The sequence below is a fragment of the Poecile atricapillus genome, chromosome 21 (assembly GCF_030490865.1).
Source record: "Poecile atricapillus isolate bPoeAtr1 chromosome 21, bPoeAtr1.hap1, whole genome shotgun sequence".
NCBI classification, from domain to species: domain Eukaryota; kingdom Metazoa; phylum Chordata; class Aves; order Passeriformes; family Paridae; genus Poecile; species Poecile atricapillus.
Genome location: NC_081269.1, coordinates 3,875,637 through 3,897,829, shown reverse-complemented (window position 1 = coordinate 3,897,829; position 22,193 = coordinate 3,875,637). Strand labels below are relative to the sequence as shown.

General features: G+C 55.7%; 1 protein-coding gene across 1 annotated transcript in view; it reads left to right on the top strand.

Moving 5' to 3' along the window:
- Window positions 1–4,755: 4,755 nt before the first annotated feature.
- DOC2B (double C2 domain beta) overlaps window positions 4,756–22,193 on the top strand; it is a 28,619-nt gene continuing 11,181 nt past the window's right edge. Inside the window, exons 1-3 of the mRNA XM_058854139.1 lie at window positions 4,756–5,148; window positions 15,196–15,275; window positions 20,334–20,408. Of these exons, the coding sequence (XP_058710122.1) occupies window positions 4,815–5,148; window positions 15,196–15,275; window positions 20,334–20,408 (489 nt within the window). The 5' untranslated portion in view covers window positions 4,756–4,814. The remainder of the gene's footprint in view (window positions 5,149–15,195; window positions 15,276–20,333; window positions 20,409–22,193) is intronic.

The window sequence follows — 22,193 nt, the reverse complement described above, 5'->3', positions numbered from 1 at the left end:
CTCCCTCCTCCTGGGAGCTCCTCTCCAGGTCCATTTGCAGCTGCTGGCCAGGAGGATTCCATCCACCTTTGCCACTGGTTGGGTGTTTCATGAAGTCTCTGGGAGCCTTAAGCAATATTTTGAGGGGAGAGGGCTCTCCCCTGCTGGCATTTGGCCCTTGTCTGGCTTTCTGCAAGGGTTTGTTTGTGTCTGCGTTGTAATAGGATGTGGGTTGTATTCCACCACGGTGATTTTGTTCACAGCTAGTAATTGCTGGTTAAATCTGGTCAAATAATGGTTGTTAGCAGGGCCTGTTGGAGCACAGATAACCTCAGATATTATCCAAGCAGAGGAGCAGTGGGGGCCGGGATGCACTGGGATATCAGCGCTGCTGGGGAGCTGTAATCGCCACAGCCTGGAATAAGCTCCTTAGGATTATTTTTGCCAAGTTTCCCAGTTATCACCATTATTATTATTGCTTTACTTAGCAAATGCAAAGGCTGTTTGACCAGGTAAGGAGTGCAATCCACTGGATGGGCTCAGCCAAGCCTCCCCAGCCATGGAGGGCAGGGATCTTTGAGGGGAAGCTGCCAGGAGCTGTGCGTCAGCCAGGAGACAGTGCCCTGAGCCAGCCAAGGAGCCAGGCACACGTTGCTTTTCAATTAACCCCCTTCCCATGCACACAGCCCAACTGGAGCTCACTGGAAGAAATAAAAAATATGTTTTGTACCTGCCAGCCAGGGGAACTGAAGGCAGGGTCAGTCCTGAGTTACCCCGGAGGGATGGAGGGGTCTCTTCCAGCAGTGTTGGCACCCCCTGGCAGTGTTGATGCTCCCCAGTCCTGCAGCCAGATTGAGCTGGTGGTACCTGCTGGCACCCTCTCCTGCCTACCCACCCTCTCCTCCTACCTACAGCCTCCTGCTGCCGGTACTTTCAGCCTGAAAAATGGTTGGGAAAAGCAAAATTCCAGCTAGGGCTGTGCAGGCTGGTGCTGCCTGTGTCACCTCCCTGGAGACACTGGCAAACCTCCCTGTCCCACCTCTCTGAATTCGAGGATGAGATCCAGAGGCAGTGAAGGCTTTAATTTGGCAACATCTCTCTGTGCTCTCTCCAGGCTTTTCTCCAGCAGAGCAGGGGAACTCAGAGAGATTTTGAGCTGAGCAAGAAATAAAGAACCGGTGGGTCAGTCACTGAATCCCTGGCAAACAGTGGGATGTGCCATCCTGATGCTGTGCCTTCCATTTGGAAAGGAATTGATCAAACTGGGATCAGCCCCTGCTCCCATTGATTTAAACCTGGAACAGCAGAACTTGATGCTCAGCATTTGGAAGAGAATTGTTTGAAATGTGTCCTGAGGACAGCCTGTGTTTTTGGGTGCGTGTTTAATCTGTGTGCTGCAGTTTTGGGGGCTGTAGGAATATTCCTTCTGTTTGCCCATTTGCAGGGCAGCTCCAGAGGAGGAATCTGGGCTGTGGCACAGGCAGAGTGAGTGCCACAGGCTTTTTCTGGATGTACTTAAACCTGTGCTCATGCCCCTGTTCAGGACTTGAAGAGAAACCTCGGTGTTTTCGGAGCCTGGGGTAGAGTCGGGGTGATGGTTCCTGCATCCCACATCCCAAGCACAATGTCACAGGTGCTGAGCTCAGGATCTTGTTTTCTTGGGGAAAACATGGATTTTGACAGGAACAATTGCTCTTCCCCCTCATCCCATCCCTGCTTTGATGCTGGCTCTGTAATGACCACCTCCCTCTTCCCTGGAGGCTGTCCCCCCTTCCTACAGGGATGGATATTCCCTGGCAGAGTGGCTTTGCTTCCTGCCAGGCAGAACTGTGGTTAAAATTGGCATTTTAACATTTAAACTCTCTCCCTTCCCTCCTGGGGGGCTGCTGGGGAGCTCAAATTCCCCCTTCCAGGGCAGCAGAGGCCACGTGCGTGGGCAGAGCAGCAGCTCTGAATGGCCCTGGCAGAGCCAGGGATCAAATCAAGTCACATTCCAGGGCATTAGACAGACGGTGGGAATTAAGAGCTTTACCTGGAAACTGGCTTTGTATCTGCAAGCCCTGCTTTTGTCTCTTAGCCCAACTTTCTATTTTTGTCCCTTTCACCCTCCGTGTTGTCGAGTGTGACACGTTTGGGAAGCCCCCAGTAAATCTGGGGCTGTGCAGCCCAGGAGGAAACAAACACTCAGGCACTATGGGAAGGTAGGAAAAGTGTGGTTTATTAAAGCCAAGCTGCTTTGGGACTCACCAAAAGCTAAGAAAAGGCTCCAGGTGCTTTCTGTAGGCTTGGGGTGGGGCAGGGACTACAAAGTCCCATCTGTGCTACAAGTAGTGAGTCTTGGCTTTGGTTTCTCTTGGTCTATAAGGCTGGTGATGAGGTGTCCCTTGGGGACTGACCCTGCCCTGCTTCAGGGAGTTTCTCTGCTTCAATTCTGCCTTTTCTGCCCCCTTGTTGCTCTTCTGAATCCCTGGCTGAGCTGAGCATCTCCCAGTTGGTGCTGCCAGGCCCTGATCCCAGCTGTGGATGCAGGAGGAAGAAGAGCTCAGAGGTTCACCTTAATTCCCAGAGCTTTGATTTTCTGTCCTATAAAACAATCTTTGCCTATTTGGGTCTCGTGCTCTTTGAGGAAACCTTTGAAACGATGACGCTTTTGTAATGGTAGTAACGGCATTAGGCTCTCACACGTAACTTGATTTTATTTATTTATTTATTTGTCCTTTCTTAGAGGAAATTGCTGCTATTTTCTGGGCATCAGGCCCAATTTCTGCTTCATTCTCTCTGAGTCCACACCACATCCTGGATGCTGCACCAAAAGATGGAGCCTGTGTGGATGAACACACCCAAATCCAGAGGTATCTCCTTCTGCTTGCCGTGATGTTTCCACCCAGCATCAGCCCACCTGCGAGATCTTCAGCTTCCCTGTGCAGAGCAGGTGGCATTTCCATCTGAATTCATATCCTGGGAACCCTTGGATATGGGAAAGGGGTTAAACTGTCTGAGACTGCATCTGCAACAGGCAGGAGCCACCTCGGAGGGAAAATCTGGCAGGGACACAAAGGAGCAGCGAGCTGTCTCCTGCTCTCCCAGGTCATTAGATCATCCTTAGATGTGCTTCATGTCTAGGTACAGAGCAGTGACAAGTTTGGATGCTTCAGGAGAGAAACATTCACTTCCCTGTGAGGAGTAAATTGGGTTCGTTTGCCTGGTGTCAGTATGTTATGACTCAAAGACATGCATTAACATTTCCCAAAATCTGAATGAAAACTGAACTCTGCTGTAGACAGAAAGGTTGGGTGTCATTTTGTTGGGATTTGGGGGAAATCCTCTGAGGAACAGAGCTTTGATTTTAATAGTGTGCCAGGCTGCAGGAGCCTGCAGCTCCGTGTGCATGGCTAAGGGACGTGTCAGGTCACCTGGTGTGAGCAGCTGGACGTGGTGGTGGCTGAGCAGTGTCCCCAAGTGTCCCAGCCTCAGGCCAGACCCCCCAGAACCGAGCCAGCAGAGCGGCTGCTCCTCTGAAATATTTCAGACACATTTTCCTGTGGAGGGTGAGTTACTCAGGCAGGATTTTGCATCATTTTCTCACAGTGTTTCTCCTCTGGCACTCCCTGCTGAAAAGTCCACTTTGGGTAGCTGGTGAAGCCACAGATTTATTGGTTTGAACATAGGGGGAAATGAGTGAAAACAGCACTCTGAGACCAACTCCCTGAGCAAAGCACAGCTCAGCGTTTTCCTGTGGCAGGAGCCTGTGTCTGTCCTGGCTGGGGCTGGGGCCCTGGCCATGCCCAGGAAGGTGCAGGAGGTGTGCTGAGAGTGGCCACAATGACACTGAGCCCTGGCCCAGCCTGTCCCTCGCTTCTCTGTGATGCTCCATGGCACAGCCACACGCTGCCTGGCAGAGGCTGTGCCACCCGAGCCACAAGCAGGGCACATGTGCTGCTTCAGTCCCCGGTTTGTTCCCAGCTCCAGAAGCTCGTCCTGCCGGTGCTGAGCTCTGGAAGGGACATTGCTGCGGGCTGGGACAGCAGGGATCCGAGTCGGGGCTGTCCCTGCCCCTGTGAGCAGCGGGGAGGGGGCACTGGTGCCATCCATGCCCCTGGCTCAGGATGTGGCACAGCCCTGGCACAGCCTGCGGTGAGCCGGGAGGGCCCGGGGGGTGGCACGGACCCTGGGGACTGTCATGGACCCTCGGGGGCTGTCACAGTCCCTGGAGACTATCACGGACCCTGGGGGATGTCACGGACCCTGGGGGATGTCACGGACCCTGGGGGCTGTCATGGTCCCTCTCCACGTCCGGGATGTGACACAGCAGGACGAGGGCTCCTGACCCTGCCCGGTGACCTCCGCCCCCCCGAGGGTTCTGGCAGGGACCGGCCCTGCTGTGACAGGCGGATGGGTCAAAGCCACGTCCCCAGCTCCCCACAGCCCAGCCTGTGCCGGCTGCCCCCGGGGCTCCGCGGCCGTGCTGGGGAGGGGACAGGGGCGGCTGCCCGGGCTGGTGGCCGTGCGGCCGGGGCGACAGGCCGGCCACATCCCTCATTCCTCCGCTGCTGGGTACCGCTTTGTTGCTAGCTGGTGACATCACCCGAGAGCCCACCCCCTGCCTCTTATCCGTCTCTCCGTCTCGCTCATTTATTCCCAGGCAGCGCTGGCAGGATCAGGGGCTGTGCGAGCGCCAGGGCTGGCAGCAGCAGCATGCGTGCGGCCACCGAGGCTCAGGGCTCCACAAACACCTAAGGGAGCCTCCCTCCTCACCTGCCTCCGCAGCCCCCGGCACAAACTTCCCTCTCCCGCACGGGCTTCTCCGGGGGGGCTCGGCAGCGACAGCCGCATGCATGACACTCCGAAAAGGAGAGAAAATGACCATAAGTATCCAGGAGCACATGGCCATTGACGTCTGCCCCGGCCCCATCAAACCCATCAAGCAGATCTCCGATTATTTCCCCCGCTTCCCCCGCGGGCTCCCCGCCGCCGTCGGCCGCAGCAGCAGCGCCCTGCGCCCCGCTCTCAGCCAGCCCTCGGTCAGCCCCGCCGAGGCACCCCGAGAGGATGAGGAGGATGTGGACCAGCTCTTCGGAGCCCACGGAACGACGCCCGCGGAGCAGCCGGCCAAGAGCCAAGCGCCCGAGGAGCAGGTGGACCCCGAGGGCTACGAGTCCGACGATTGCAGTGAGTTCCTAAGTTTCCGTGGGAGTTTGCTGGGTGCCGAGGGCGAGGGTGGGTGCTGGGGCTGGTTGCCAGTCCAGGGGCATCCTCGCAGTGGTGCTGGCCGTGCCTGGGGTCGCAGCCCTGAGTGCGGCCGGGGGGGCTCTCCCGGCGCTGCTCCGGCTGGAGGGGGGCCCTGGCAGAGCCCGTGCCGCAGCCAGGCTGGCTGCTGAACCCAAAGTAGGGAAGTCTCCCAAGAGCCACCAGTTGCTGTCGTGCTTGGTGCACTTCTCTGCTTCGTCCCTGCTGGGCTCCGCGCCTCCAGCCCTCCGGCTGGGCTCAGACCCTGTTAATCCGGCTGGGTGGTGCAGGCTGCTCCAGCCACGCTGCCGATGAGCTGGCGATACGCTCCAGCTTCAGCCGGCTCCACATCGGGGAGATCCGTGGGGATGGCATCCGCCCGGGAGAGCTCTGCCCTCTCCCTCGGCCAACTCCGGCGTGCCATCCCTCCATTCCTCACCCCCGGCCGCAGTCAGAGCCCTGCAGGAGACCAGGGGGGCCTTTGGAGCACAAGGCTTTGGTTGTGGTGGATGCAGGTGTTTGCAGCAAGGGTTAACCCCTCCCCACCCGAAACGTCCTTCCCACCCGGCTGCAAGGCAGCCGCTGCCCGGCTCCTCCGGCCGAGGCCACCGGGATAACCCGATTTCCCTCGGACTTCCAGGAACCCCAAGGGCTCCATTCAGCCCAGCCCCCGGGGGCCAGATCCTGCCAGGGGCTGAGCACAAAGTTTGGAGCCGGGAGATGGCGGGGAGAAGGGAGTGGGTGCTGCTGAGCCGTGCCGTGTCCTGGGGGAAGGGGAGGCTGAGCTGTTGAGGGCCCAGCGCCGGGCAGGCGGTGCCTTTCCCTTTGCAGAATGTCACAGCCCTGCCTCGCCACCGCTGCCGGCCACTGCGCTGCTGCCATTGCTTCCACACCCCGGAGTGTGACCCCAAGGAGGGCTCCCCGAAGGGCTGTGCTGCTGCAGGGTGGCACGGCTGTCCCTGTGTCCCCCTCTGGGAGAGGCTGCTGCTGGGTGCCAGCCCCAAGCTGGCACAGCCGCTCTCCCCACGCCGGTGTCGGGGTCAGGCTCTCCGTGGAGAGGCGACAGCTCTGGCACTGCCAGCCAGAACAGCTCAGCTAAAGCCGCGTTTGTCCCGGCCGGGCACTTAAATGAGACTTTAACCGGCTTTGGGTCATTTGCTGCTCTAATTATCCCATCGCCCTTGAGTAGAAACGGGAACAACCGGGCTGCAGGGCCAGGGGAGTGTGTGAGAGCCAAAGCACCCGGGCCCCCGGAGTGCAGCGTGGAAGACTCGCATGGAAATTGCTCAGGGTGCTGCATTCTGCATTTATCCATCGGCAACGCTGGCTGCTGGATCCTGGGTGCTGGATGCTGGGTGCTGGGTACTGGATCCTGGGTGCTGGATGCTGGTGCTGGATCCTCGATCCTGGATCCTGGATCCCAGATGCTGGATGCTGGTGCTGGATCCTCGATCCTGGGTGCTGGATGCTGGATCCCGGATGCTGGATTCTGGGTGCTGGAAGCAGCTTGGCTCCTTGCCGGGGCCGGCGGGTGTTTCTCTCACCCAGGCTGGTGTTGGGAAGTGTTTCTTGCAGCGTAACAGGTGTCAGGCAAAACTGCTGAGGCTGTTTTGCCAGAGGTGTGGTGGGGTTTTGTCTGGCAAAGGCGGTGCCAGGAGCAGAGCAGGGAGGTGGCAGTGCTGGTCTCACATCTCTGGGGACAGCGCGGGATGGCCCAGACACCCCGAGGACACCGCCTGGCATGAATGCGCAGGATGAGACTGTCACTCCCCCATGTTTAGCAGCCAAGTTGTAAATCCAGGCAAGAGCTGCCTGTACCCATTCCCCAGGCTGGGAGCAGGGAAGGGATCCGTGCAGCCTGACTCGAGCCATCAGCTACGCTGGGGAGTGTGGATGAGCTCCCCCACACCTCTGGAGGGTGATTCAGGGCTGCTGCATTAGTCACCTGCACTAAATTTCCCCTGGAGAAGCTGTCTGTGCCTGCAAGTCAGGACAGCACTGGGGTTTCGGTGCTCTCAGTCCTCTCGGGGGGCAGACGGGGTTCAGGAGGTCTCGGGGGGTGCTGGTGCCGGAGCCTGGGTGCAGAAGCCACAAATCGAGGTTTTGCCGGGCACATCTTGCCTCACTCCTCAGAGATGTGCCCAGCCCAGCCCCGGAGAGGTGCAGGGAGAGGGATTTTGCCGTGGCAGGATCCATCGGGAGGAGGAGGAGGAGGGTTGAACGGCTCCCTCCTGTTTGTCCCACTGCCTGTGGGTTTCCCTCCTCCAACGCCAAGGCGATGCTGCTGGCTTGCCTGGGTGGGAGGAGGAGAGCTGCCCCTGCCTGGAGAAATGCAGCAATTGTCTGGGTTTCCCCAAGCTCCTTCCTGCCTGGAGTTACTGCTCCAGCCTGGAGGTTCTGGGTTTTTCCAGCAGGACTTGAGCTGCCATCCCAGCCCGAATCCCAGAACCCCAGCGGGGCTGTGTGGAGCGGGCAGGGGAGGTCCTGCCTGGCCCTGCTGCAGCTCACCTGGGCTGGATGTCTGCACCCTGCTCCTTAATCCTTTGCTGAGTCGTGCTCCAGACCCCACCAGCAAAGCCTGCAGTGTCTGTGGAGCTGCAGTGTCTGCTCCCATCCAAGCAGGGCCACCTGACCCAGCTTTGGCACCTGCAGGGAGCAGGGATGTGGCAGGGGGGGGAAGTGTGTGTGGAATCCTTCCAGAGATGCGCAGGGACCTGGCTGAGGTAGGAGGACAGGTGGGGCCAGCCATGGGAAGCTCAGGTTTGTGGTTCTGGACACATCTCCAGCAGCCTGTTGAATGGAGAGAGTGGCAGGGAGCAGGCAGGGCCAACCAACACAGCAGAAAATGAGTGGAGACATCTGGGCTGGCTCTGGGATCACTGGGAATTGTATGGAGCCAGCTCTTCCCATCAGACCTGCACTGCCTCAGCAGTGCTGCTGCGAGGATTTGCAGGGTTGTGGTGGGCACTGCTGCCATCCCAGGGCCCTTGGAGAGGCTGGCAGGGGGACTGCCCTGTGCTGGATGAAGCAGAACTCTTCCTGCAGCGGGTTTGTCCCCAGCAGAACTGCTGAGGAGCAGGAAGGAAGGAAGGAAGGAAGGAGGCAGGAGAAGTGGGAAATGTGTGTTTGGTGCAGAAGGATGGTTTGGTGCTGCTGGACCAGCAGCTGCTGGGAGCTGAGAGGAGCAGGCAGGAGGCTGGGAAGGGGGAATTCGCTCCTGCTGCCTCGAGACACCTCTCTGTCACCTCATCTTTGGCTGGTGCCTTGTGACAGCAGCAGCTCCCCGGGGTCCCCAGCCACCAGGGACACTTCCCACCCAGCCGGGCAGCACAGTGCCAGGGAAACTTGGTTTGCAAGGAAAATAAGCAAATGCCAGCTAGATGGCAATGTGCCACCTGTGAGGAGCTGCCTCTCGCCTCCCATCTCCACCGGTTTCACCCAAATGCTGCTGCCCCTCCACTGCCTGCACCTTCCCCTCACAGCACCAGCAGGAATTTGTACCTGAGGGATTTGTAAAGGTCTCTGAAGCCTCAGCACGAGCAGAGGTAGAGACAGTCCCTGTGAGGGAGCACTGCCAGGGCTTCTCGCTGGGGACAGCTCTGGAGGGAGCAGCCATCCTCCTTCAACAGGCAATCGAGTTTCCAGCCCTTGGAGAAATTCCCCATTCCCTGAGCTGCTGTTTGGCTTTGGAAAGAGGCTCTGGTCACACTGGAATTCCTTCCCTCCTCCAAATGTGTTTGGCTCTGGGTTTTCAGGTGAGGAGAGAGCTTGGCTGCAGCAGGAATCCCTGGAAGTGCTGCCCCATCCTGCTCCTGCCGGCTCTCTGGGACTGTTCCTATGTGCACAAACCCACCCAATTCCACTTCATGCCCAGTTTTATTCATGGAGGAGCAGCCTCCTGAGCTCTGGAGCTGCAGCAGCATGAAAAGCACTTCTCCAAAGTGCAGCTGAGAGGCCAGTCCTGGTGCACGGCAGCTCGTGACGCCTGCAGCGCCACACAAGTTATTTAGGAAGACTCTTATTTTGAGCAAAGAAGATAATTAGGCAGGCAAAGCCATCATGGAGATATTAATTACTGTCTGTTTGAAGATGTAAAGAAGAAGGAAGGTCTGAAGGGGTGCAGGGTTTGCAAGTCACCTGGCAGTGCTTTTGGCCAGACAGGGGGAGGCAGAGGAGACGGCGAGGAACGAGCAGGGTATTTACTTCTGAAACGCAGCTCCTTAGCATATGCTGCAACTGCTATTTATAAGCTTTGAATCGTCTTTTCAATCCAGATAAGGCCAAAAGAAGTATTTTTCTCGCTCAAGAAACTAAACAAACCACCGCTGATTTCAGCAGAGCACGGCTTTGCCAAGCAGAGCTCAGCCCAAGCTGAGGAAATGTGTGCAGGTACAGGGCAGTGTCACACCTGGTGTCCCAGGACAGCTTTGGGGTGACTCTGGATTAGCTCCTCTCTGCTTTCCTGGGGGACAGATGGATTTTTGGGATGTGCTGGTGCGGGTGAGCTCTCACACTTTCCTGCTCACCATCCCAGCAGTGATGCAGGCTGCACATCCCCATCCCCCGAGGATCCTCCCTTTTCCCAGGGATTGCCCATGGCCAGGGACACCCTGAAGTGCTGGAGGTGAACACGGGGCACCAGGAGAGGAACGCACACGAGGGTGAGCAGGGTCTGTCTGGGCATCCCTCCTCCAACATCCATGGAAGCAGCATATGGGCCGTGGCCTCTGGCACCTCTGCTAATGAAGGAGCACAGAGCTGCTGGATAACGAGGTTCCCTCCTCCCACAGCCTGCCCAGCCCTTCACCTTTCCCAGTTCCAGGGTGCAGGAGGAGAGACAGAAGTGCCACCCCTCATTCCACCACGCTCAAGCTCATGGGGTTCCCAGATCTCTTTGTATTTAACACTGAAGGCAGTTTTGGGGGGTTGCTAATTGCAATACCGTATTTCATTAAAGGAGGAGAGCGGGAGAGATTTGAAGGCCATCTCTAAATTGAAATTGCTGAAAGTCTAATTGCTGCTGACATCAGGGACCATTTAGTGCTGTAAAACATAATTGCATCTCTGAACTGTTCTGAGCAGATAAGTGTTCATCTGAACACTCCTCCTGGAGAAGACAGAAGAGCTGATGAGCATCCATCACCCAACCTCATGAAGAAGCAGCTCCCTGCTCCAGAGCTTACCAGGGGCTGGTGCCGTGTCTCCAAAACAAAGAAATATTAATTGCCGCAGATTTTAAATTAAAAACCCACGGCCAGGCAGGGAACAGTTGCAAGAGAGAAAAGTTGTGTTTGTTCCTTGCTCCTGATCCTGTTGAGTGCAGCCACATCCATGGATCTGCTGAGGAGGGAAGGTTTCCTGCCTCTGTGTGCTGGATCTGGTCCCTGCTGGGGTTTTTTGTAGGGCTGGGAATGTCCTGCCCTGCTGGCAGGAACAGATCAGAGTCCTGTGCTGCTGATGGGAATGTTCATGCCCCAGGATGCTGTGCTGGCCCTGGGACACGTCCCAAAACCTCCCAGAGGATTCATGGAAAGGCTGATGGGAACACCAACTTTCAGACATATCCCGTTTCCAGCTGCCTCCACCACCTTTCCCGGCCGATGTCGAATCCTGTGGTGATGCCATGGCTGGAGCTCCATGGTGGGTGCTGCCTTTGGGGCATTGCCAGCCCTCAGGGCCTGCAGCTCCTCAGCTCAGCACCTTTGGGATCCATCCCTGAGTTCACAGCAGCGTCCTGAGTGGATCTGTGCCCAGGCTGGGAATGCTGTGGGTGCTGGGTGAGCCCAGCCCCAGCTGCAGGAATTGCTGGTGCTGTTTTCCAGGAATAACCCCCAGGCTTTTCCAGACCTCGTGGAGCAAGTCCTCAAGCTCTGCCCCATGGTCCAGTGAGGCAGGAGCACACACAGAGCCATCAAAATGTTCTTCAGCAGCCCAGCCTGGAAATGGCAGGAGATAATTTCTGTTCCTCCTGAGGAGTCATTTACCAACATTTTATATGGGGCTGTAAGTGCACAGAATTACTTGCTGCCTTTCAGGACCTTTAAAATTATCTCCATTGCAAGGAAAAATTAAAGCAATAGAAGAATAGGGACCTATCTTTTATAGTGCATTAAAAAATACCCAGTCTGAAGGTTACTGAACCTGTGCTTTCTGTAAGGGAGAGCTAATCCAGACAATCCCCAGCAGTCTTTTTACTGCTCCACTCTGATCTCCCTGGCACAAAATCCGTGAGCAGATTATCTTGGGAGCAGCAATGCTGATAAGCAGAGGGACTTAAGGCTTTTGGACTTCTTTTTAATTAGTTCTATAGTGGGGTTTTTGTGTGTGCACCTCAACTTCTCCTGCTGTAGAGCTTTGCTGGGCTGTCTAATGGCAGTCACACCTGCCTTGGGAAGGGAAGGAGTGTGCTTCATCATCACTTCCAGGCTTTGCTGAAGCTTTTTCTGTGAGTGTCAGTGGCTCTTCCATGTCTTGGGATGAGAAATTCTTTTCCTTGGAGCATCCCAGGCTACAGAGAGAGCAGATCTGCCAGCCAGCACAGCCCAGGCGCCTGCAAGGACAGGGGCTGGGGAAGGGAGCAGAGCACAGATTTATCACCACATTTTGCCTCTCATCCCACAGGTATAAATAGAAGCTCCTTCAGCCTCGCCTCACCCTGGGCACAGGCGGGAAATGTCAGCAATAAACAATAAATTCCTGCCCACTGTGCCGGGCTGTGCCGGGCTGCCCGCAGGCCTGGCCGGGCCCACGGACACATCTGCTGCTTGTGCTGCCCTCTGATCATTTCCTGGCCCACTGAATTCATCAAAACGCCCAAAGGTCAGTGGGAGAAGAGGCCACCTTCCCGTGCAAGTTGGATTTATTTTTCCTTTTCGAGCCTGTGTTAAAAGCCAGGCCCTGGCCAGCGCCTTCCCATCAATCTCTCCCAGCTCACGGAGAGGAAAGAGGGTCAGACCCTGCTAATGAGTTCAGTTTTCCTAATGGTTATTTTATCATTGGAGCAGAATAATTGTAATAATAATGATACATCCTGCCTGCTGTCTGGAGAGCACCAAGCTGCCTTTGTAGTGCCTGACAAAGGCATTTATTTATATTTTTTATTTGCAGCCTCTGTGATTAGAGGGCAGTGTTCAGAATAGCCCAGTCGAGTTAAATAATCCCGGTAACAGCGCTTTGAGTCTAATTGCTGCCCTTTTCTTTTTTAGGTACTTGCTCCCCTAATTAAGATCACAATCGAGCTGCATCTCGAGTGGGAGGGGGAAAGCAATTAAAGAAAGGGGGATTATGTTTCTCTGCAGAGGTTTGGGGCCCAATCCTGCCAGCTGGGGATGCAGCATTGCCACGGCCAGGCCTGGATGTGCTGCTGGTGTTCTGCCAGCCCCTGGCTCGCTGTGCTGACCACTGCAGGAGCACAGGGAGCTCCTGGGGGTTCACAGGGTGCTGATGTGGGGTGCAGGGGTGGCTCCCACCCCTGCTGTGTAGCTGCAGGTCTCCTGTCACCGCCTCAGCCCTGAGCTGGAGCTCCAGCCTTGTCTGTGCCTTCCCTGCCGTGCTGGATCCATCCCTGGCTGTGCATTCCCAGGATGTACCAGAGCCTGTGGGACTGTGGCCATGTCCTTAACGTGTTCCATGAGTCCTGGGCACCTGCTGGCTCCTGCCTCTGGTGCCAGTGCTCACCCCCAGCCCCACAGCAGCCCCTTGGCTGCCAAACCCCAACTTCTCCCCATCCCATTTATCAAACAGACACATTTTTGAGCAATTAGCACACACTGTGCTGATGTTTCCACATCCCCCTGCCCAAGGGCAGACCCTTCCTTGGGAACTGAGACTCCCCATCCACAAATAAACCCTCTCTGCTTAGAGGAAAACCCCTCCAGGAGTGGAGCAAAGCCAGGGCTGGATCCCTGGTGCCCTCCCAGCCCTGGCAGCTCCGGGAGGAATGGGAACTGCTGGATGTTTGCTCATGGACCTGAGTCCCCAGCTGCAGAACAAGCTCCTGCCGCTGTGTGAAGGTGATTTTGAGTTTTACCTGTCTGCTCCCCGCTGCCCTCACCCCTGGGGCTGGCTGGGCCTTTATCAGTATTTCCTGACCAAATTTTTTTTTTTTTTTTGCCTGTCAAGCCTTTTAATTTGTTTTATAAATTGCCAAATCCAGCAGGCTGAACCGCAGGCCCCCTTCTGTGATAAAAATAAAATAACAGCTTGAAGTCGGAGGGCCGAGCGGTGGGGCTGGCAGGAAGCGCTGATTAAAGGGCAGGTGGAAATGATGAGGCTCCCAAACCGGAGGTTTCATCTTCCGCTCTTGAGCGAAAAATGCAGATCTGGGAAGTTTTGCTGACTTGGTTTGTGGAGCCTCCAGCTTCTCACGCTGTCATCCTTGAGCTGCCCGTGGCTGGGAGCACCCAGAGGTAGCAGAGAGCTGCTGGTCCTTCCTCCCTGCAGGATGTGCAGGGGTTCAGCTGCAGGGAGCTGCTCTGGAAATGCTCTTTTGAGCCATACCCAGAGAAGATGCACAGGGTACAGCAGGTTTGGCCTCACCCCTCATCTTTCCCTGGCAGGTAAAACCCCACTGATTCGTGACTTACCCAGACCAGGAGCTAATGTGCCATGAAATTGCTGCACAACCAGGGGGGTACTTTATTCTGGCAGAATTCTCCCTGTGTATTTACTCTGCTTTGAACTCAAGATATTTGCTTGGGAGAAATTTATTTTTTTTTTCCCTTTTGCCAGCAGGCAAACCTGTAGCTCCCTTGCCTTTGGGCTGGGAGATCACTGTGAAATTGCAGCAGGAAAGGTTTCGGTCCCCAGAATATCCTTAAACTCCGTGGATGCCTTGTTGCTATCAATGCTGGGGGTGGGGGGAAAAAGCACCTTATTTCCTCTCAGAAAGTTTGTCCAACTCCCCCCCGGGCAGCAAACCTTGCTTTGATATTAAGGAAAATTGTTCTGGTTTTTATTTTGGATTTTTTTCACATTCTGAACATGGCAGGAAGGTGCAGTTACCTTGGAAACAGCGGTGGGATGCTGCTCGGTGGCAGGGCAGCACTCAGGATAAACTCTTTTGGGAAGGTAGGCATGGAAAAGTGAGGTTTGCTTGGTCCAGAGCCACCCTGGAAGTTCCAGGCTGGGAGCCAGGAGAGAGGCTGCTCCGTGCCCAGGCTTTGCTGTGCAAATCAGGCCTGGGAGCCTTGGAGAAGGTTAAGCCGTGTTTTTGGGAAGCCTGTCCTTTTAAAGCTTCTCCTCTGCTTTGGATTAGTGAGACGTGCTCAGATCATCCAAAAGGAAAGAATTTCCCAAATTAAGAGGACTTTTGCTGCTGAGGGTCTCCTGGTTTTGTTCTGCTGCCCTGTCCCATCCGTGTCCCATCCCAGGACACGCTGCCATTCCTGGATCCTGCGGATGCCACAAAGGAACACCGCGAGGATTAAAAGCTGTTGGTGTTTTTCGTTTTAACCAGAAAAGTGTTTCCATCCTCACTGGGTTTAATTTACAGTTTGCAGCCAGATTGGAGCTGGGAAGGGATCCCACTGGTGGCTCATTTGTTTGAAGGTGTCACTATACAAATACACTGGGAATGCCAGCGGCGCTGGAGGGGAGGATGTGCCAACAGCAGCTGTGTCCCAGCCATTCCCAAACCTTCCCTGGGGAGACCCTCCACCTCCTGGGGCACTGCTGGCTGCAGTGAGGCTGCTGAAGGATGGGGATAAGCCAGGTGAAAGCCCAAGGAAGCAAAAGCCGTGGCTGCAGGGCTGGGTGAGCCTCATCCCCCTCTCTCCACTCCCAAGGATGCTCCAGCCAAGCTGGGAACGGCCACCAGCCCTCCCAGCGCGAAGCCACGTTTCATAACAGGGCTCCCAGCAGGATGCTTTGTGTTTTATAATGTCTGCAGCCTGTTCTTTAGCATCTCCGTGCGCTCCTTTTGTGCTCAGAGGGGGAGCAGCCCGCGTTTGCCGGGTGCCGCAGGTTAATCCCATCTCTCCTCCCTTGCAGCCGCGCTGGGGACGCTGGATTTCAGTTTGCTCTACGATCAGGAGAACAACGCTCTCCACTGCACCATCAACAAAGCCAAGGTACGGCTCTGGGGACAGCGAGGACCGGCTGTGCCGAGCATCCCTGGGATCCCCCGGCTTCCAGCTGCACTTTCATCCCATCGCCTCTGCCCTCTCCTTCCCCTCCACCCTCTCGGGGCGTTCCCAGCATCGGGAGCCGGCTGCTCATCCCCCGTGACGAGCTGGGATTGATGCTTTTTCCAGCAGCCCGTCCCGATGTTGTTATTTACTGTGACCGGCTGTCGGTTTATAAATGGCTCTTTTAAATGCTGCTAATCACGGCCCCGAAGTGCTGCGCCTCAGCGCCTTTGCTGTCGGCGTGATTGAGGCAATTAGGGGCTCTTTGCACATTTGGGAGCAGAAACAGGGAACTGAGGGCCTGGGGAAGTGTGGAAGGGGCTGTGGGAATGTGGAAAGGGCTGCTGGGCTCCTCTCTGCATCACCCAGTGACCACCAGAGAGACGAGGGCTCCAGGTGGCTTGGGGGGAAAAAAACCTCAATCCCTGCAGATGTTGGGAAGGGATGGAGGGTTTTTACAGAAGGCAGGAGAAGGGGCTGTGAACTGAGCCCCAGAGGGTCAGACCACGCTGTTTGCCTTCGAAGGATGCTCCTCTCCCCTCCACGGCTTGTCTGCAGCCCCCACCCCGGCGTTCTCCAGCACAAGCACCGAGGCTGGATTTTGGGAATGCGCATGGAGGGATCTGTCCCAGCACTCCTGGAGCTGCTCCTGGCAAGGGCAGCACCCCCAGCTCCCAGGCAGGACAGCAGGGCAGGCCTGAGGCACACTGGGCTTTGCTTCCCTCCCTGTCTCCCCTGAATCCGCCGGCAGCCTCTGGGTCAGGCTTCCCTCGGCGCACACGGGAGCGGTGCCAAGGAGGAGATTTCTAATTGGGTTTGGAGTGGGTGGAAGACAGGGAGGAAGGAGAGCTCTGGGCAGCAGCTGATAAATCTCACATCAGGGAGAGCACAGGCAGGGCTGCCAGGGGAGAGCCCTGGTCCCTGCTGTGCCCACCATGGGCTGTGGGGGTACCCCAGCATCGCCCCTGCCCGTGGGGAGGGCAGAGCCCCCCTGGCCACCCTGACATTCGAGCTCTGGAGTTCTGTTCATTTCCATTCTGCTCTCATTCTCCCATTTTTCTCTTTTATTTACATTGCCATCTGCTCGCTCTCATTTCATCTCTCGCCTGGGGAAAGCTGCCAAAACTTGACTACAGAAAGGTAAGGGCCAGGACCCTGCTGGCTCCGGGGGTGTTACAAGTAGAGCTGGAGAGGAGGAGATGGGGGAAGAGCCCCAGCAGTGCTGGGATGTCGTTTACCCTTGGACCAGGTCTTGGGTACCTGTGTCACCCTCCAGGGAAACTCCCTCGGGATGTGCCCAACTCCAGCAGCTCCTGGAGCCTGGGTTGCTGCCAGCAGCCTTTCAAACCTGGGCTATTTCAGCCACGTGAGACACGTTTTTCTTTCTCTCTGATAACCCCAAGCAACCTCCCTCTCTCCCTTTATTTTACTTCTATTATTTTTTAATCTCCAGCACTTTTCTATCTGCTGATGTTCCTCCTGAGTCCCGTTATCAGCTCCTGGGGAGAGGGCACCAGCAGCAGGCTCAACACAACCTGTTGTGCTCCACCAACAGCTCCCTGCTCTGCAGCCAGCAGATCCTGGAGGCTGGGACAGTCACTCCACTTGGGAATTCACCCTGGTGCTGTGCCTGGGAATATCTGAGGTGTTCCTGAGGTGTTCCCGAGGTGTTTCTGAGGGGTGGAAGCAAGATTTGCGAGACTCTGGCAGGAGGAGGCAGGAACTGCAAAAGCAGACAGGAACAAGGAGGAACAGGCAGGAGCAGCCAGGAAAAGGCAGGAGCAGCCAGGAAAAGGCAGGAGCAGCCAGGAAAAGGCAGGAGCAGCCAGGAAAAGGCAGGAGCAGCCAGGAAAAGGCAGGAGCAGCCAGGAAAAGGCAGGAGCAGCCAGGCTGGCAGCAGCCACCTCACACTGATGGCTCCCAGCCCTGTCACACTTCAGGCACGGCTGAGCTCAGACTTGTTGTAGCTCAGCTCGGATCAATAGGAGAATAAATCAGGCCATTGTGGAAGTTCATTCCTGGACTGCAGGAGCAGTCAGGCTGGCAGAAGGGCTCTCCCTCTCCCCTGCTGCCCTGCACGAGCCCTGGGATTGTGTGGATCTCTACTGAGCTGTGTGGGACGCAGCTGGGATGGGCTGGGCATCCCCCTCTCTCAGGAAATAGGATGGGAAAGGATTTGATGAATGTGCAGGTACCAGGTTTTGTGCCCTGCCATGCCATGACTTCACTGAGGGTCTCACTTTGTGCTCAGTCCTACAGAGCCTAACCTGCCATAGGGGATTTACAGGGACATGCAGCAGCACAGACACAGCAGGCTGTGCTATCCTACAGCTCCAGTGGTCTCCTGCTTTTGGGAGAAGGTGCCTGGGACAATCCTCAGGGATCTGCAGGGCAATGGTGAAGGAGCTCCTGGCCCCAGGCAGGCCATGCCAGGCAGCTGCTGCCTTTTGGAGCATCCTTGGGATGCTCTCCCTGCACCTCTGGCCAGAAAACACCCAGGAGTTTCCACCCCACTGAGCATTTGGCCATTCCCTCCCTTCCCACTGAGGCGAGTGCTGGAGGTCTGCACTGAGTATTACTTATGTATTGACTCATAAATATTTATCACTGCAGGGAAATTCCTCCAGCTGTCTGGCTCCTCTGGGCTGTCAGGGTGGAAATGCAGTTTGTCCCCTTTCAGAACGGGATGCTTCAGGCTGGGAATTACCCAGGCTGGTTTTTGGGCAGGCAGCTCGTTGTGGGCTGAAGGATGGAATGAATCCATCTCCTGTGATTTCTGGACGCCTCTAGCGTGGCATTAATCGGCAGCCCGATTAGCCCAAGTTGTAATTAAATCCTATTGATTAGCTAAATGTCACTGGCACGGGGAGCAGCTGGCAGAGCCTGGGATGCAGGGAGCTGGAGGTCTCCAAAGGATTGCAGCAGAGATTTTGGGGTTGGGTAGAGGAAAAGATGAAACTGAATCTCAGCTCCATAAATCAGTGCAGCAGCAGGAATAGTTGGAGCCAGGGAGGTGCCTGAGCTGGATCTGAGGGGACACTCCGTGCCTTGTCCCTCTCTGCCTCTCATCCCTCTTGGAGAAGCTCCAGGCTGGTGGTCTGTCCACTCAGGGGAAGCAGTGTGGGTCCTCCCTGTGGGAGGAATCATCTCCCACAGGAGCAGCCTTGCAAAGCAGAGCCCTGTTAAATTCAGCTCTTTGTGCCAAACACGTATCAAGTGACACGGGAGGGAGGTAGACGTGACATTAGGAGCCATTTTCCAGGCTCCTGTCACTCCATCTTCCATAGCACATCTATTAAAAAAGCCTTTAATAGCCTCCTCAGAAGGTAATTTAATTGAGCTGAATTGATGGGTGAATTACAGAGCTGCCTGTCATTCTCCATCCATTTTCCTGGGAATCTGCCTGCTTGGTTCTGATTTCACTCGCTGTGCAGCCCGGGCAGGTTGGGCACCTCTGACCAGGGTGGTTGGGGACAGCACAAGTGGATTGTGCAGGCAATTCCCTGCAGAGTCTGGGGACAGCCCCTTCCTGCCCTGTCTGTCCCATCCTCATCATCTCCTGGACCAGAGACTGAGTCATTTCACCTCCATTCACTGCTGATATTTTTATCCTTTTGCCTCTGCTATAGAAGCAAAATCCTCTTTGCTGGGCACCATTTGGCCTCCCTTGCCTCAGGGCAGCACGTTTGTCTCTTGCTCCAAATCAGAGACACTCCCAAGGTCAGGAGCATCCTGGATAAAATTGTGCAGCTCAGAGAGGGTCCTGTGGTGTTGTAGCTGAGGCTGGGTGAGTTATTCCCTACCTGTAAAGCATGGAAGTGATTTCCCCAGCATTTTCCTCCTGGATTTGCCCAGATCCTGGATGATTGCATTCCTTCTGCACTCAGCAGTCCATACAAATGCTTCTCTGCTGCTGGATCCCTGGCAGCTGCACACACTCATTACCCAGGCACTCTGCTCATCACAAAAAGGGTGTGAGGACTCTTCAGCATCCCCCAGCCTTGTCTCCAAGCCCAGGCTGGAGCCAGGATTGGATGGGTACCTCTGCAGAGAAGCCCTGCTCTGATCCAGACACAGGATTGCCTTCAGCCAGCCCAGCAGTAATTCCTGCAGGGATCCCACAGCCAGGCTGGAAATAATCCAAGGACTTCCACCATGGAGCCATTCTCATTTCTGCTTAGGACTGGTGAAAATTAGGCTCCATTTTTCACGCTCCTGACTCGCTTCCCTGCCCTGTGGAGTTTTTTTCCATGCAATCTGTGCAGGTGTGGCTTTGAGCTGGGCTTCTGCATCACCCCTGGATAATTTTTGGGTGGTTTAGAAGAGGAACAGAGGCACAGCTCGTGCCCTCCCTCTGCCCAAAGCAGGACCAGCTTCAGGGCATGGCTATAACAAACCTGATCCACTTCATCCTTTAAGAGCTACGAGGGTCTTGTAGAGAACCCATCAGGAATGGCCTCAGTGAGTGTTTGCTTGGGCTGGTGCTCCTGCAACCCCAGATTTCTCTGTGAACACCACAGCATTTGGCTGGCACCAGCCTCCCCCTGGCCTGGAGCTGTTCTTCCTTAATAACTGGGAGTAGGTAGGTGCTATCACACCCTCTGGGAGCGCTTGGAAGTGGCACCACAACAGCAGAGGTGTGTGTTTGCTCAGAAGCAATTATTAAATGACAGAACCCTGTAATTTCAAACCTGGCAAATCACTGCACTGATTCGCTTCACCCCCAAATTAATCGTGATGAGGGTGGCAGAGTCGGCTGCCGGGAGGGAGGAGTGGATGGTGCAGGTGAGGAGCTTCCCACAGCCCCTCCTGGAATCCTCAGGCTGGAATGCCGAGCCTGGATCCTGCAGAATCCACAATCCCTTCCTTCCCCACTCCTGGGGAAGCCTCAGCTGCTCCATGTGCCAGCGATATCCCAGGGAAAGAGGGCTCAGTGAGGCCACCCTGCCTGGCCAGCATCCCACTGCTGTCCTGACTCCTGCTTTTGCTGTTCCTCTCCAGGGCCTGAAGCCAATGGACCACAATGGTTTGGCTGATCCTTATGTCAAGTTGCACTTGCTCCCCGGAGCCAGCAAGGTGAGAGACCTTTTCATTTCTCCTTCCTTTCCTGGGGCTGCAGCTTCTCATTGGAAACCAGGCCTGGGAGCAGCTCCTCACCCAGGGGCTGTGGGCTGCTGCACCCCGACCTTGAATCTCTCGAGTAGAAACTGCTCAGAGAGAGCAGGACAGAAGAATTTGGGTTGAATCCGTCCTTACAGGGATGGAAAATGCCTTTCTGGGAAACCACTGGCTGGCAGCCAGGTGCCAGCCCTGATTCCTTACCTTGGGAGCCCAGGATGGGAATGCTGCATTCCAGGAGCCCCCGGGAAGCACCGAGTGAAACAATCTCAGCTATAAACAGATCGGACCCTTTTAATTTCCTTTTTTTCACCCTTATTCTTTTGCATTTAAAACCCCTCAGATCATAATAAAACAGAGTATAAATCATAAGGGAAATATTTCCATCTCCTTAGGTTCAGCGCTTGCTGGAGAGAAGAGTAATTAAAGATATTGATGTGTGGTGAGAGCTCGGTGTAAGAGACGGGAATGTGGAATTTAAATGCTCCATGTGTGTGTTAGGAATATTAATTGCACTCTTATTCCACACGAAAGGAAAGGCCTTTTTTTGGGAGGAGGTGTATTTACTTGTTACAGTTCAGCTGGATTAATTCCTAATGTTCAGGGCGGCAGAGGGAGTTTTTAACCACATTTTGAGTTTCCGCTGCAAACAGAGCCGGGAGCGCTTTCATCAGCAATATTATCAGTCATTTCCATGTTTTGCAAATCCATTGATTAGCATTTCTGCTGGAGCTGGTGGAGACTGGAGAGGCAGGAGGGGAGGGGACACAGGAGCTGTGGGGGGAGCATCTCTGCTCCAGCTCTGTGCTTTGCTCCAAGCAGCACTGCCTGGATCCCCCCAGGAGAGGGGAGCAGCTCTGGGGGGGTTGTGGGTTTGTCTTGGCCTGGCTGTTCCTGCACAGCAGTTCCAGCAGCAGGACAGCCCCCGAGTCCCTTGGGTGTTTCTGTCTCAAATTTGGGTTCTCAGCACCCTGTGGGTGTGAGAAGCAGGGCTGGATTCATTCCCCATGCAGAGCTGGTTGCTGACTCCTGAGTCATTCCAGATGGGAGGAAAAGGCACTCCCGGAGCTCAGCTCCTCTGGTCTCACTCGTGTCCCTTCCCAGGGCAGCTTTAGCAGAGGGGTGATGTTCATCATGTCACCCCCCTGGCTAAACCCGCTTTCCTCCCCAATCCCTGGAGCCCCAGGATTTGGATCTGGTTCCTGCAGGTCTGAGCAGGCTGTGGGTGCCACTGGGGCGCTTTCCCTGCTGTCCTTGTCACTCAGGGCTCATGAATGCAAACTGGGGAATGCAGCAGCTTCCCATAAAGATCCACAAAACAACTTGGAGGTTTGGATGTGCTGAGAGTTTCTTATGCCCAGCAGCAGCTGAGGCAGGGATTGAGTTGTCTGACACCTAATTAGAGGGAAAATTGCTGCTGTGCCAGGCTGTGCCAGGCTGGGAGCCTGCTGGAGAAGCCCAGTCTGCAGCCTCAGCCTCTCTTTTCTGCTCTCCCCAGAGGTGAGGGGGGCTCAGGGAGTGAGGAGCTCCATGTCCCCTGAGCTGGGGAGTGGCTGTGTGCCAGGATGTCCCATCCATGCAGGGGACACAAGCCCTGCTGTCCCCATCCTCCCCTTCAGCAGAGCTGCTGACAAAACGCCTGTCAAGGAAGCTGTTTGGAGTCAGGCAGGATCAAGAGCTGTGCTTGGGAGCAGGAGTGCAAACAAACAGCCAGAACAGCAAATTGGTGCCTTTTATTAACCC